Below are 15925 nucleotides of genomic sequence, written 5' to 3'. Positions count from 1 at the left end.
CACACAGGGACTGAGCGAGCTCCTGGCACCTCCCTCCCTGCCACCACCACAGTGCCACCGTGAGCGAGCCCAGAGAGCCACCCACCCACCACAGGCATGGCACGATGGGGCCCAGGTTCTCCAGCTGGACACTGGGGTAGAACCCTGCCCTGGGACAGCCCTGGCAGCCACTCTGTGGCGTTGGGAGCACCGAGGAGCTCGCCCATATGGGAGGGCTGGCGGGAGCCATCTCACCGAAGTCGGCGTCGCAGGGCTCGCTGCCGTCGCTGCTCCCGGCGTGCGGCGCGGCGCCCGACGGCCTCGCTCCGGGGTTCAAGGCACAGGCTTTGGCAATGGATGTCACCAGGTACTCGTCGTCGGCGTTCCGCCAGCCCCACCAGCTGATCTCGGGCTGGCTGCAGCGCGCGATCACCGCCCCGTTGCGCACGTGTCTGCGGGGACAGAGCCTCGTGGAGCCCCTGCGGAGCGCGGGCCGGCCCGGGAGCCGCTCCCTGCGCAGCACCTGAGCTACCCCCGGCTGCACTGCTCTATCTGCTGGAGCACTGCTTTGTCTACAGCACTGACTCTCTCATCAAAAAGGGAAAGAGAGCAGGCAATCTCAAATAACCATTTTTCACTGCTACAGCACTGACCCAGAGGCTAAACCAGCCTCATATTCTTATTTACAATAATATAGAATCATTTAGGTTGGAAAAGAGCTTCAAGATCCCCAAGTCCAACCTCTGACTTCTATTTATATATATAACTATATCCTGTAACCCATAGATATATAATAAATAAAATAGATTATATTGTATATAGATAGGTCAATATTTATATTCATATAAACCAGAGAGAAGAACTTTAAATCATTATGGTCGTATTTTGGGAAAGTAATAGTTATTTCATAGAATCACGGCATGGTTTGGGTTGGAAGGGATGTTGAAGATCATCTTGTTCCACCCCCCTGCCATGGGCAGGGACACCTTCCACTTGATTTTAATGCTGTTCTGTTTTCTCCTTCTCTTTTTTTTCTCCCTTAAATTACAGATCCATTTTTAAACCATTTCACTTATCACCTGTAAGTTGGGAAGATGAGCTCACTCGGCATCAGACCAGGGAGTTTCTGGGTGGAGGCCTGAGCTGGTGTTTATTAACAACCCCTAAATGTGAAGCCTACCCTGGCTGTGCTCACTGACACCTGGCAGGAGGCCTGAAGCAGGAATCAGTGCATTTCTCACACGAACACACAGTCATTCCCAATTGGCCTGGAGAGGGAAGGGACTGTGAGGTGACAAAGCTGCTGGTGATAGAGAATGACCCAGAGAGTGTGAAATTTAGTACTAATAAGTGAAGAGTATTTACAGACGATCAGAACATAACCCCAGCTGTGATATGGAGCCGTTTTGGTGCAGATCAGCAGCCACATCCCAAAGGCTCTGAAGTCTCTGGGGAGCTCTCAAAAGCCTCAGCTCTGTGCTCAAGAGAAGCATGAAGGTTAAGGACGTGCTAACAGTTATTGGGAAAGGAGTAAGACAGAAAATATTACGGCTTCACATCTTAGCCACCCTAAAATGACACAAACTCCCCAACAATCCATCTCAAAAAGGATCATGTTGTAGCCAAACCAGGCTTCAGAGATGGGTGGCACAGACACAAGCAAGCACTGGAATGGTTATGCCATATGTTTCAGAAGCACAAGTGTTTCTTCAACAACAAGCAAAACAAAGAGTGGACTCACTGCCACGGTGCAATGTGGAACCACTAACTGGTTCCAAAGCACTCAGTGGCAGGTTCACCAAGTGACCATGAGACACAGTCACCCATTCCCTCAGATGGGTGTAGGAAACCTAAGATAGCAGATGCTCCAAAGATGCACCAGGAAAGAGCACCTGCATCCCCATCCCATTTGTTACATTTCCCTGAGGTGCTGCTCCTAGTGCCTGGTCCTTCTTGGAGATGGGAAAAGGAACTGGACAGCCCTGAACCAGACTCACACACCAACCATGCTGAACCAGCCCACCACCCCTCTTGCAGCATTTCTCTGCAGATCACAGAGTCGAGGAATGGTTTGGGTCAGAAGGGACCTCAAAGCCCATCTCGTTCCAGCCCCTGCCATGGGCAGGGACACTTTCCCCTGTCCCAGGCTGCTCCCAGCCCCAATGTCCAACCTGGCCTTGGACACTGCCAGGGATCCAGGGGCAGCCACAGCTGCTCTGGGCACCCTGTGCCAGGGCCTGCCCACCCTCACAAAGAACAATTCTTTCCCAATATCCCATCTAACCCTGCCTTCTGGCTGTTTATGTAGTGTCCTTAATGACATCTCACAGATAGTAACAACGAAGACTTTAAACTGAAGCCTTCCAAAGAAATAATGTTCATGTTTGGCCAAGTCAAAACACTGTAGGGACCCTTTACTTTCAGTGCTGCTCTGTTTTGCAAGGTGACTTGCAAAGCAGTCACTCCCAGGAGATCCGTTCCTGCCTTCAGGATCACTCAAGGATGGATAACAGAGAGCAGCAAAGGCTTTGTTTATAGTAGTAAATGAAACAGAGCCAAGGTGTGGACTTAAGCACCAACCTGTGATCATCCAAGCCTGTTTGTGAGCCACCCACAGCTCCTGGCCTGTGCCAAGCAGCACTTTCCCAGACAGCGCCTGAGCACGTTTTTGGGAAAGGCAGGGGCTGTGCCAGGGACTGCTCCCAGCAGGCAGCTTGGGGGGCACGGCAGCTGCTCCTGCAAAGCCGCCCGCGTCACCAGGGTCATGCTGAACTCACAAAACTCTTGGTAACACAAACCTCTGAGCACTGAACAACTGCTGGGAACCTTCAAGGGACACGCTGACCTGCCAGCGAACGAGGAAATGTGGCAGCACCAATGAGTGTGAAGCCACCAGCAAGCAGAAAGTACAGCAGGTGCCAGCAGAGGAACCAAAACCACAGCTGAGCTTGCCAGGAGCTTCCCAGGGCAGGGGAGCACCAGAGCCTCACTTTGCCTTCCCTGCACATCCCCAGCACGAGCACAGGAACTATTTAAGGCCTTTTCTTACCTGGAAGTTTTGGGGAGGTTTTCCTCAAAGGAAAAAGTTGCATTCTTGAGACTGGAATGGCAGAAAGTGCCAGAGTGTTTTAATTTACGTGGAGCAAATTATTCTCTAGGGATCCTCAGTTTAGTTTCAATCACTCAAGACCCTTTCATGATCCAAAGCTGCAATATGAGGTGCCTCTGTAGTTCATCAGTTGAGTTTTTCCTCACAGATTCCTTCTGAGCACAAGGCTAGAGCACATCTGATATTGTCAGCACATGCCATTTAACCCCCAACAATCCTCCACAATGGATTCATTAATATCTGGTTTAGTGGAAGGTAGCAGGGGGGTTGGAAGTAGATGATTCTCAAGGTCCCTTCCAACCCAAACCATTCCGTGACTCTGTGATCTCCCAGGTCTCCTCTCTGTTATTTCCTGGACATGGATGAGCACTTGGAAGTCAAGGAGCTTGGCTTAAAGCACAAGAAAGAGCTTGGAGAGGGTTTACTGAGCAGAGCCCAAAGGTTCTCAACTGAGATGCGTGAGTGTATAAGTGCCTCCATTTCCCAAATGTTTGGGATAAACTCCCGTCTCACTGCGGCACGACGTGAGAGCCCCAGAGCGAGCGCTCAGCCGTGGGGCTGGAGCAGTGCCCACTGTCCCCCGCTGCTCCCCTGGCAGGTGATGGAGGAGCATTCCTGCTGCCACAGCCCCAAGGTCTCCTCAAGGTGGCTGAGCAGACAGAGCCAGAACTGCCAGGCCCTGCCCATCTGCCTCTGTACTCAGCTAAATAATTGATTGCATCCTTTGCCTTGTTTTAGAAGTGCCTGGATTGTGCTGGAGGCTCCTGCATCTCTCCCGTGCATCTCCACCGAGAACTGAGATGGAGACCTGAATTTCTGCTTTGCTTAATAGCTAAATTATACTTTTTTAAAGAAATCTGATAACGTGGTACCTTTGGTGTCATGTTTTACAGCTCTGACTGTGACCCAGTGAGATGAGCCTTATCCAAAAGCTCTGAGGTCTATCAAACAGAGTCCCTGGGATGCAGGCACCCATCCACTCTCTCCTGAACTCTGAGTGAGGAGGAGGAGCTGAGTGTGAGGTTTTTCAGTTCCACACAGCACGAGGCACTGCACAAGCAGCCACGACCCTCAAGGACCCTCTTGCCCCAAAGACTTCAGTCTTGAGGACAAAGGCTAAAAAAAGTGCATGAAAATCAGAGACACACGGGCAAGCACTTGCCTCACCCTGTAACATCACTTGTCAGCGTCTTCTAATCTGATCCCAGGCTGCAAAGGGTTGCACTCAGCTTATAAATTACTGGGTACCATTACAGAGATATAAAGCAAGGAACAAAATAATTGCTGGAGTAGGAAAGACATGGCTTTGTCCTCGGGTGGGGAGGCACAGTGGGACAGGCTCCAGCACCAGGCCATTTTTAGCAAAAGGAATCACAAATACAATTAACTTCTTAGCTGAGCTGGCTACAAGGAGGGAAAGGCTCCATCCGATAAGCTGTGCTCATTCCCACTCTGCTGCAGAACTGAGTTCTAGCAGGAACAGTGTTTTGCCACACCCAACAGCAAGCTGTGAAATGTGAAGATGCAGAGTAAGGTACCTGTAAATTCACTGGTGTTGCTTCCTGACTTTTGTATTTTCCAATACAGCTCTGAAATTTTAAGGTTTTTTATATTTGGATTTGGTAACTGCTAACACAGAGTCTAAGGCTACAAACCATGATGTACATTTTACAACAGCACAGCTGCCTGGGTGCCCCTTTCCATCAGCCTCCTGCTGGTTTCAAACACGTCACTCTCCCGGGAGACACATTTAATGAGGAACCAGCCCCTACCCTGCAGAGCCCTGCTCCACTGGCTGCCTGGCCTCCTACATCCCCCTCTAGATTATTTCTGGAAGGCTGGTCAGGGAATATTTCATAGAATTACAGATTATCCTAAATTGGAAGGGACCCCCAGGGATCACCCAGTGCAGCCCCTGGCCCTGCACAGACACCCCAACAGCCCCACCCTGGGCATCCCTGGCAGCGCTGTCCAAACACTCCTGGAGCTCTGGCAGCCTCGGGGCCGTGCCCATTCCCTGGGGAGCCTGGGCAGTGCCCAGCACCCTCTGGGGGAAGAACCTTTTCCTAAAATCCAACCTAAACCTCCCTGACACAGCTCCAGCGGTTCCCTCGGGTCCTGTCCCTGGTCACAGAGAGCAGAGATCAGAGCTGCCCCTCCACTGCCCCACATGAGAAGCTGCAGGTTTGGGCATTCCCAGGTCTGTCCAGGCCTGCACACCCTGCTGAGCACAGGGCACCCAGCAGGCTCCTCTTGGCTCAGATTTCTTTTCGAAGTAGCAGCCAGACAAGGACCAATGTGTGGAAAGATTTTGAAACTCTGAGAGAACTTTAATTTGACCTTATTTTGCAACATCTCCCATAGGAAGAAAGTCACCCACACCTTCCAATCTAACTGGAAGCAGGAAAGGACAGTTCTGGAGCACTGCTTCTCTCTTCTGGAAAACACCCTGCTGCAGACAGTGCTGGGAGAAAGAGCCCTGGGAGCACCACATTTGCAGGCAGGAGGCAAAAGGATGAACAGCTCTCCTGCCATCCCTGTCCCACAGCCCCTGCAGGACTGTCATGGGTTTGGGGGAGGGAATTTGGGTTTACATTTACCTGTACACCACCACAGGGATCCTCTTCCATGACCTGAACGAAGCCACATTCTCCAGCTCCTTGTCAGTGATCCAGACAGGGACCAGCAGCTTCTGGGGATAACTGGAACAAAGCCTGGCGAAGAGAAAGTACGAAAGGCAAGATGAGGACTGAGCAATCAAAAATCTGCCTCAGAGCAGCTCACATTTCCCCAAACTCAACATGTAGGACTTTGGCTCTTCCTCCTCATATCTGTCTCAGTGCAGCCTCAACAAGTGACCCAAAAACTGCTGTCAGGAACGAGCTGAGAGAAGACAACCTCCTTTCACCTCAGGCCTCACCTCTGGGCTCATACTAAGTATCCTAGTACCTCCCAGGATGCCTTTGGAACAGCCTCTGGATTTAAGAATTCATGAGGGTTTAGGGGAACAGTCAATAATTTACGTGGAGTTTTTGTTTTCTTGTAGCAGGACACAGAGCTTCTGGTAAAGAATGGCCTGCCCCTGTCTGCCCTGCAGAACACGGGTACCACTGCTCAACTCCACACATTGTTCAGTAAGGAAGACACAAATCTGCCCAGAAATTTAGCAGTGGGGATTTGGGGTATGCAAATAAAGTGACAGGAGTGAGATCTAAATCATATCTTGCTTGGTGGGGTGTTGGAAATCAAATTCTTATAGATACCTGAACATGTACCAGCAGTGAGAAGAGAACACTGAGAGCAGAGAGCACTGCCAGAGGGCAGCGTTAGACGGGATATGGGGAAGGAATCCTTCCCTGTGACGGTGGGGAGGCCCTGGCCCAGAGCAGCTGGGGGTGCCCCATCCCTGGCAGTGCCCAAGGCCAGGCTGGATGGGGCTTGGAGCAGCCTGGGACAGTGGAAGGTGTCCCTGCCCATGGCAGGGGCTGGAATGGGATGGGCTTTAAGGTCCCTTCGACCCAAACCATTTTGGGATGGCATGAAGCACACACAAAATTCCAGGAGTGCAGGGTGGGTTTCTGGCTCCTGCAGCTCTTCCCCTGCCCCTGCTGCTCCCAGCACACGCCGAGGGCAGGCTCAGGCACAGCAGTGCTGGGAGCTGGACCAGCTGAGCCCCCACAGCCCAGGCAGGCACAGGTGGGTACGTGGCAGGGAACATCAAAGAGCAGCTCTGGCCCAAGGCTATCCCACATCATTTAGCAGGAATGTTTCAGGGCAGATAGGGAGCAAAGTGAGGGGGGTGAAAGGACGCAGACAGTACGCTCCAGAGGGTGGTCTGGTGTTCCTGAGCCCAGGCTATTCCAGCTGATGGCAACAGGCGCAATCCAGTATTAGTTTATGGTGCTAGTGAAGAACTTCCAGCCACGTTGGAAAAGGGCACTTCAGTGTCTAGACAGCTCCACGGAGAGCCCCAGGCAGCAAGCAAGGGTGGCTAAGGGATAAAAACAACTGGGTGAGGATGAGGAATTCAGGAAGCAAAATTAAAGCTGTCAGTTAAGAAGGTGAAGACCAGGTTGTCTGTGGGAGGATGTCTGGGCTTGGACACCTCTGAAATGCCTCAGATTCCATGAGTAAAGGTGGTCAGGAAATTAGAGAAGCAGTGAAGTGTGACTGAGGATGCAGGAATGTGGGAGAGGGTTAGCATCTGTTCAGGTCTGGAGGAACTTCTGGAATAGCTGAGTCTATACATGAACAGGCTTCCCTGAAGTGCAAAGAGTTCCCTGGCACCTCAGCTGAAACATGGGTGATGTCTTAAAGTACAAACTGGGGAGAGGTAGTCCAGGAGAGGCTCAGGATTGTATCTTCCAAGAGTTAAATCACTAAAACTCTGTAGCCTTAGGAAAACAGTAAGATAGAAATCAATGAAATTCAGGTAGGAAATGGGACATCTTTAAGAAGCTAAGCCAAATTCAAGCAGGGTGCATAGACACAGGCAATGAGGTCAAGACAAAGAGACATGTCTTTCTATGCTAGAATTCCAGAGGAATACAGTAGAGGAAATGAAAACCCAGGATGAGGAACTCTGTTGGCCTAACAGTATCTTATAAACTGATACAAGGAAAAATATTTGTGGCACCCTAAATTTCAGAGCACAAGCTTTCTAAGAAGGCTGAAATAGGCCAAGCTTGTGAACTAAGTGTGGGCAACTTCCAGGGGAAGGTGGAGGTAAAAGTGTGATGCTCAGAGTGACCAGCATCCACCAGAATGAGCAGGGATCAAATCCCAGGCCTAAAGAGAAACAGGACAGCGTTGAGGCTACACTACCAAGCCCTGGTGTGACAGGAATGACATCCACAGCCACTGGAAGAGATGCAGAAAGGCTGTGAGGGCAGAAACTCCCATGGGAGACTTGTGTTGCTTCCACACAGAACGCACCGGTGTCTGAACCAAAGGTGACATTTTCAGACACATCCAGGTGTTTCTTGGTGCTACCAGCAAAACTATACAGAAGTCCCTGACTCTTCCTTTGAGCCTAAGCTGCTCCAAAGTAGAATAACTGAAAAATCCCTTTCTTACAGCATTTATCACTCAGCAGATTCAACAATGTTTCCAGAGGGGATAAGGCTCCCACAACAGCAACAACAAAAAAAGTCTACGTTCAGTGCACTTGGGAAGAGTGAACGTGGCTTTTGGGAGGGAGGTCACCCTCATGTGTGAGAGCTACCTGAAACATCAGTGAACGAGCAGATAGGGCAGACTCGAATTTTCAGAAGGGGGTTAAATTTTTGAAATTTTTTGTGTGCCTGTGTTTTTTAGCAGGTGTCTCCCCACAGAGCTGAAGGATGCTTCTCTTAGGAAACAGCTGCTCTTGAGAAGACAAGAAATAGTTCAGAACCTCAACGATCATTTTTCACCACAACGGGAGCTCTAAAGGGAACCACCTGCAGTGGGGTGGCCTGGAAAGCCCTGGGACCAGGCTGAGCCAGACCACCAAGGGAAACAGCCTTGAACTGTGAGGGCTGATGGCAGGAAAGGGTGGCTGGAACACAGACACAGGAATGAGCACCTGTGAACAAGGATCGATGGACAACCTTCTTCCCACAAAGCTAACAGTGAGAGAGATTGTGGAATCAGGGAATATCCTGATTTGGAAGGGACCCAAGAGGATCGAGTCCACCTCCTGGCCCCGCACAGGACACCCCAACAATCCCATCCTGTCCCCAGGAGCCTTGTCCAAGCTCCTCCTGCACAGAAGGCAAACACATGTACCACTAACAGTCCTCACAGACTTATTGTCCACATGTTCCTGTGGCAAATCCGAGCAAGGACACTAATTATCACTTCTCAATGGTATGGATAGTATTAAAATGTATAGAGAAGCGTAAAAAAGACAAAATGTGAATTAAGAGCAGTCCCAGAAACCAGTAGGAAACACCATCTGGCTAAAGCAGTAACAGAACTCCAAGCAACTTTTTCCTCATAAACTCAAAGTTAAATAAAACCACAACCATAAAAAGATGAAACCTGAAAATGAGCATCAACACTGGAGGAAAAGTGGGGGTTTTTTTCCTTTATCTGAAGGAACTACACGTGTACCAAACCCACCAGCACCAAGGCTGATATGAAACAACTCCCACCTCGGATGGCCTGTGTGCACCAGATGGGAAATGCTGGAGTGATCCCATTTCCCTGGGTATAAGATCCCTGAAGATGTGAGAGCCAGAGAGAGACCGTGTAATAATTTTATTATCACTGTATACTTTTATCAAGACTCAAGGAGTGGTTATTATAAGCTTGTATTGCTCTCATTTTATGATGGCTGTCGCCAGAAAGAAGATAATAGTTCCCAGATAAGGACATCTCGGAACAGACTTGAAAGACAAGCAACAAAGCCATTACCTTGGAGTATCCTGTCTTTAACAACACTGTTTTGCAAATGCAGGGAAATAAAAGATAAAAGGACTATAAACAGTTAAAAAGTAACCTGATCCCTGTGAATAGAGGCAGGTGGTTATGATCAAAAGCCAAGGCAGGATTTAAAGCCACACTCCCCCAGCAGCAAGAGAGAACTGCTTTGAGTTGCACAAGGCAATTACACCACCCCTGAGATCCCGGGATGTCTGCAGGAAGCTGGGATCTGCGAGGAACCCCAGGGAGGAACTCGGCAGGTGGAGGGAAGCAAAGCCAGGCCCACACCCAGCTGGCTGAGGTTTGTTTTAAGTCCTTTCTTCCCTGGTTTGCTTGGAAATCAAACACCTGTCTTCAGAGAAGGTGGGTAATGGCTGTGGATTACTGGCCAGGAAGCAAAGCACAGATGGTCAATGGAAGCTGAACTTCCTGAAATAGTCAGAGGGAACCACACCCCAAGACCCAGCAGGGAAGAAAGCCTGACATGCTGAGGGCAGGGACCTCAGGCTGTGCACTCCAAAACTGAGCAGTTCAGAACAACTTTTACTTGGTATCCTTGGAGAAACTGTGAAAATGCCAGAAAAGTCACGTGAACAGTCCCAAAGCAACAACATGGTCAGTAGGGCAGAGGGAAAATGGAAACCACCCCCCAAATTTAGTGCTTGTGGCCTGGATTCTTCAGGAAGAGAGAACAGGCAGCAAGCTCCCAAACTGGGATTTCCCCAGTCCAGTGTGTCCGAGGTTTCTCATAGTCTCCACAGGAAACCAGTGACCTGGAACTGTCCAATCCATAGGTGATGGGGATGCCTGGACTGGCTGGGACAGAGAGGAAAGGCTCTTTTCTAAATACCAGTAGTTTCAAGAACAGGATTATAGGGAATGCACAAATGAGTATGTCCATCAAACCCCAGTGACTTAATGCCACCTACTGCAACACAGTGCAGCTGCCCTTCTCCGAGAGTCCTGTGCTCCTGCAGGAATAGAGGACAGGCTGGAAACACTGACTGGTGCAAAAAGGTCTCTTCCACTGTGATAGTGGCAAAACCTTGTGGAGATCTCCACTCCAATGCCCTGCTCACAGGGACCACCTCCAACACTGGCTCACCTGAAATGTGACATCACAAAGATGGAGAACCCCCCCGCCCTGCTGGGGATGTGCCCAGCACACTACCACGTTCCCAGGGAATGCTCTTTTCCCTTCCATATTGTGAACCTCCCAAGCTGCACTTTGGGGCCGTCACCTCTTGTTCTGTCACGTGTCACTGCCAGGAGTTTTACTCCATCCCTTTGTGAATGCCCTGCCAGCAGCTGGAGGCAGATCACCCTTTAGCTTCTCCTGCTCTGACTGAATGAGCCTCACGCATTCCCAGGCTCCTGAGCATCCTCACAGCTCTCCACTGGCTCACCCCAAGCTCATCACAGAGCTGAACAGCTGCCTGAGTGTATGAAAACTGTGTTTGTTATGTCAAACGGAGCATTCTACGGAGAAGGACTGACCAGAAAGACAAACCCACAATGGATGGACCTCCAGACTTCCAAATGTCTTCCATGAGGAATTAGAGCCACCACATTATAAACTACCTGAGTCAGCATTTACAATTCCTGCTAGCTCTGATGTTTGGGCTGTATTCCCTCTCCAATTCCACGATGTGAAAGGCAGAAAGAAAAGGGATCTGGCTCATCTTCTGATCTGCCTGGGGGCTGTCAAGGCCAGGAAGGAGGATTAGCTGGAGTCTGACTCACCCACTGCTCTGCATGGGGATCACCAAGGGAAAGGCAAGGCAAGAGGGGAGTGGGGAGAGCCCGGCCATGAACACTCACTTGTAGTTGTTGTTGATGTCAGAGACGCGCCAGACGTTCTGCAGGTCGAAGCCCATCCTCACCAGCTCCATCTCAAACCGGAACCTCACGTGGTCCCCTGAGGAGCAGAGCACAGGGAGTTACTGACAGCACTGAGGAAACCCGAACATGTTTGTGGAGCTCCACAGCAACTGACACAGGCTGGAGAGAGTCACAAAACCACAGAAACCTTTGGGTCAGAAGGGGCCTTAGAGGTCATCCCGTTCCACCCCCTGCCATGGGCAGGGACACCTTCCACTGTCCCAGGCTGCTCCCAGCCCCAATGTCCAGCCTGGCCTTGGGCACTGCCAGGGATCCAGGGGCAGCCCCAGCTGCTCTGGGCACCCTGTGCCAGGGCCTCTCCATCCTCATTAAAGAAACATCCCATCAAACCCTGCCCTCTGTCACTTTAGCACTGTTCCCCCTTGTCCTGTCACTATCCACCCATACAAAAAATCTCTCCCTCTTTTTAATAAGCTCCTTTAGGCACTGGAAGGGGCTCTAAGGTCTCTCCCTGGAGCCTTCTCTTCTCCAGGAGAACACCCCCAGCTCTCTCAGCCTGGCTCCAGAGCAGAGGGGCTCCAGCTCTCGGAGCATCTTTTTGGCAAAGGAGAAACTCCTGGGCAGCTGGGTGGCACCAGGGATTGTGCTTCAGGAGCCAGAAAGATTGTCCCTCACAGGGGTTCCTCTGCTTGTTTTATCAAGTCAGAACTCATCTCAGGGCACAGAAACAGCCTCTCCATGTCAACGGGGGTGTGGGGGTTAATTTAATCCACTTCTGCCCTTCTGGCAGAGACAGCTTCCAAAGTGGATGTCAGGAACCCCATGGCAAGGAGCACTGAGCACCCACCCCAGGCAGTTCCTTCCTCCAGACTGCTCTCAGATGCTGACTCAGGGTTTCCTCTCTCATGGTTTAAGCCTTGCCTCACAAATTCTGGAGGCCTTTGTTGCTCCAGTGTCAAATCTTGTTAATAAATAAATACTGCAAAGCTCTTCGCCTCACTCCTATCCTGCAGCAACTTGCACAGGTGAGTTTATTTATACTAGAGAATAATACTTTCCCTAAAGGAAACACAGCAAATATCTCTGACTGCTGGGGTTTGGGGCGTGGTAAGGACACAGAGCTTACCTTTCCCCTATCAGCTTCTCCTGGGATAGCTGTACTGTTGAACCCCATCCCTCCACCCAGCCTGTCTTTGGACATTCCATTCAGGCTACTGCTGCTCTCCTCTAGGCTCAGCACATTTTTCAGTCCAAAGCCAGGTTTCTCACTCATTTTAATTCCTTTTTTAAACAGCTTCATCATGGATAAGACAAAACAACTGGAAGCAAACTTTGTGCTCCCAGGGAAGGGAAACTCCCAGTCCACACGAGGGCACCAGCACAGCTCTGGTTTTCTCTTCATGGACCCAAAGATTTGATTTGTGCCTGTGTAAGGATGAGCCAGAGCTCTCCACAGACCTGATCCTGGGAGTGTCACAGCATTTTTGGGTGTTGGAGAAGAGATGCAGATGGGCTCATATTAATTAGGCTGCCTCAAAACTGATGCTGTTTGCCACTCCAGGACAGGACTGCCTGGGGTCTCCATCACCTTGATGAGGGAACATAAGTATGGGATGTTTTCTCATGAGGAGAAAGGGAAAAGCTGCTTCTGTGCTGCTGGCTCTGAAAGTTTCTTGTTGTGTTTATAACTAATTCCTTTCACCGTGCTTCTTATCCAGCACCATCTGGCCATCAGCTGGATCTCTAGGCCAGGCTCAGGATGACCTAGCCAGGCGAATTTGAAATCAGACAGGGTTTATGAACAAGAGCTCAATTGCACTGCAGTGCTGCTGGCCAGAGGAGCAGGAGGAGCCAGGCCAGGAGCTCACCGGGACGGCAGAGATGTGCATGTTGATCCTCCTCATCCACACACACCCCCAGGCACCAGGCGTGGTAGGCGAACGCAAAGAGGTCCTCGGGCTTGGCGGGGCGGGCGATGGCTCGAGTCAGCCTCTTCAGCCACTCCTGGCACTGCTTGAAGGTGGAGAAATGGCACCTGCAAACCCAAAGGCAAGCCACCCTCAGTGGGGACACTCATCCAGCCAGGACTGAGCCAGGAAAAGGAACACGGCCCCAGACCTTAGAACGCTGACCACGGACAGCATAGAGGGAGCCACCAGAGCTGGTCACAGCCTGCAGCAGCTGCAGCACAGCAATAAACCAGATACCTGATCACTTTGGAGTCCTTGCAGACAATGTGAAGCTGGAACATATCCCGACACTCCACACTTTCCATCATCCTCAAAGGCACCTGCGAGGGAGGGACAGATGTAGGGCATGACAAGGCACACCACAGGCCAGAGCAGCCCCAGCAGCCGTGCCCGCAGGCTCCTCACGCTCCAGCACAGCTCCACCAGGCATGAGCTGCTTCTGTGAACTACAAACCCACTCCCAGGGTTAGGGAGCTCCGTGAGTCAGCACAGAGCTCCTTCCATGATTACTATTCTGATTTCTGTCCTCTCCCTCGGTAATCTCCCACTTGGGGCCAGTTCCTGACTCAATCACATCCAGCCAAGCACAGGTAACTGAGCCAAGCAACAGCTGCAGGAAGAGATGGCAAGTTAAGGCAGTGAGGGAAAGCCTCAGGCTCCCACTGCCTGACTCTGTGTTGGTGAGAAATCTCATTAAAACTGGTCTGCAAGAGACCTCAACAGCCTTAAAACCACCCAAGGGTAATGGCTGAATTTAAAGAAAACAGCAAAGGAAAAACCTAATTACTGTCCAAAGGAAAACGCCATCCTCACACCTAAATGCAGCAGCAAAACAGCAACCGCACGCCCAGGCCTGGCATCCTCCAAGAGGCACCTTCCTGTGCCACAGCCCCCAGGAACGGGGTATTCCCACCCCTCCCTGCTCCGAGACCCTGCGAGAGCTGATGGGGCAGGCAGGGCCAGACTCACATTGATCACAGAGTCCTTGAATTTGATGTGCAGGCGGTAGTTAGAGATGGCGATCACGGCGTCGTTGGCATGGCCCAGGTACTCCACCCCCTCGCCCTGCAACACAGTGAATGGCACCTGGAAGGGAGACAGCACCAGGTCAGGTCACACAGCCACTTTGTGCACTGCAACTCCCAGAGCCACTCTCCCATTGCCTCCTCCTCTCCCAAGGAACCGTTCCCAGCAACGTGCTCCTCGTGCCCGTGCCCCGAGAGCAGCACAGACAGCAGCCACTGCCCAGCCCCACACACTGAGCTCTTCCCAAGGACACCTCCGGAGCCAGCGAGCACCTCCTGCAGGATCACGTGTGTGCCATGCACACGTGGCAGCGAGGGCTGGCCTGGGGACAGAGGGGCTGACGGGCCCTGCTCTTCAGACAGGGGAAACCAGCCCTGGCACAAGAGGCATGGAGAGGGACGTGACTGCAGGACAGCTCAGAGAGAGGATGGGGAGCGCTCGGCACAGCTCCTGAAAGAGCCCAACGCCATGGGGAAGCACTGGAAGGGGCTGCCCAGGGAGGTGGTGGTGTCACCATCCCTGGAGGTGTCCAAGGAACAACTGGATGGAGCACTCAGTGCTCTGGGCTGGGTGACAAGGTGGGGATCAGGCACAGGTTGGGCTCAATGGTCTCGGGGGTCTTTTTCAACCTCAGTGATTCTGGGATTCTGGGACTGATCAGAAGCCTCTGCCCCAGGGCAGTGTCACCTACGTGATCCTGCTGTGCTATTTAAACATGGGGGGCCCTCAGCAGCACTGTGAGACTCAGCAGTACCATCCAGGTAAGCAAATGAACCAAAGATGTGCCCAGTTTCTGCTAACAAAGCTCTCAGGGATTCTCTCTGTACAGTGATTTATATGACTGAGGAAGCTTGTCCTGATTAAACTGCAAGAAAGCTTCATTAAAGTTACCTGTATTCCATTTTTTAAAATATCTAGATAATCAAGTGTCTGTTTTTCCCCATCAGTCTGGACACGCCATAGTTATTTTTAGAACAGGGGATCCTGGCAGACAGTCAAGTTTGACTTTTCTTATATTAAAAAAAAGAAGGCAGAACAGCCTAAAATTCACCAGGCCCCTTTGTCCTTAGCTAATCAGGCTCCTCCTGTTCTCTGAATGCCACCTACACCAGGTGATGTCGGTAACCCATTATGTAAAAAGTGTCACGACACAGCTGAAACCTGCCAGACAGGGCAGCTGATGACACAATTCATTACACTGTAATTAGTACAAGTCAGACCACCTTCTCTTTATTTCGATATGGGTTGGGTATAAAAACCTGAATTTCCTGGATTTCAAGTGACAACTGTACTAACAACTTCTCCTTTCTTTGTACAAAAATAACCAGCTTAGACTGGCATATGTCTGAACACTCTTGAAAAATATTAATTATTTGCCTAAGAGAATATCCTCTTTTTATTTCTGCAGTTGATTTCTGCACGCTTGCCAGAGCTGTTTTTATCTGGCATGTGTTTCTCCTGCTTACGTGGCTCTTTCACACAGCAACAGAAGGGAGACAGAACAGAAAGGGGCTGGTAAGGCTGCAAGAACGGACAGAGGGAAATCCTGGAATAAACCAGCAGGTGCCTGAATACGGCTTGTTATCAACTG

At 50.8% G+C, this 15925-nt stretch overlaps 1 protein-coding gene across 2 annotated transcripts in view; it reads right to left on the bottom strand.

Moving 5' to 3' along the window:
* MTMR4 (myotubularin related protein 4) overlaps nt 1-15925 on the bottom strand; it is a 56993-nt gene that overhangs the window by 8716 nt on the left and 32352 nt on the right. For both annotated transcript variants that reach the window (XM_048324435.1, XM_048324433.1), the window contains 6 exons: nt 14278-14394; nt 13546-13628; nt 13207-13373; nt 11318-11414; nt 5689-5802; nt 235-431 (listed from right to left, as the gene is read on the bottom strand). In XM_048324435.1, coding sequence (XP_048180392.1) covers nt 235-431; nt 5689-5802; nt 11318-11414; nt 13207-13373; nt 13546-13628; nt 14278-14394 — 775 coding nt within the window. The remainder of the gene's footprint in view (nt 1-234; nt 432-5688; nt 5803-11317; nt 11415-13206; nt 13374-13545; nt 13629-14277; nt 14395-15925) is intronic.

The sequence above is a fragment of the Corvus hawaiiensis genome, chromosome 20, assembly GCF_020740725.1.
Source record: "Corvus hawaiiensis isolate bCorHaw1 chromosome 20, bCorHaw1.pri.cur, whole genome shotgun sequence".
Lineage (NCBI taxonomy): Eukaryota > Metazoa > Chordata > Aves > Passeriformes > Corvidae > Corvus > Corvus hawaiiensis.
This window is presented reverse-complemented; position numbering and strand designations above follow the sequence as displayed.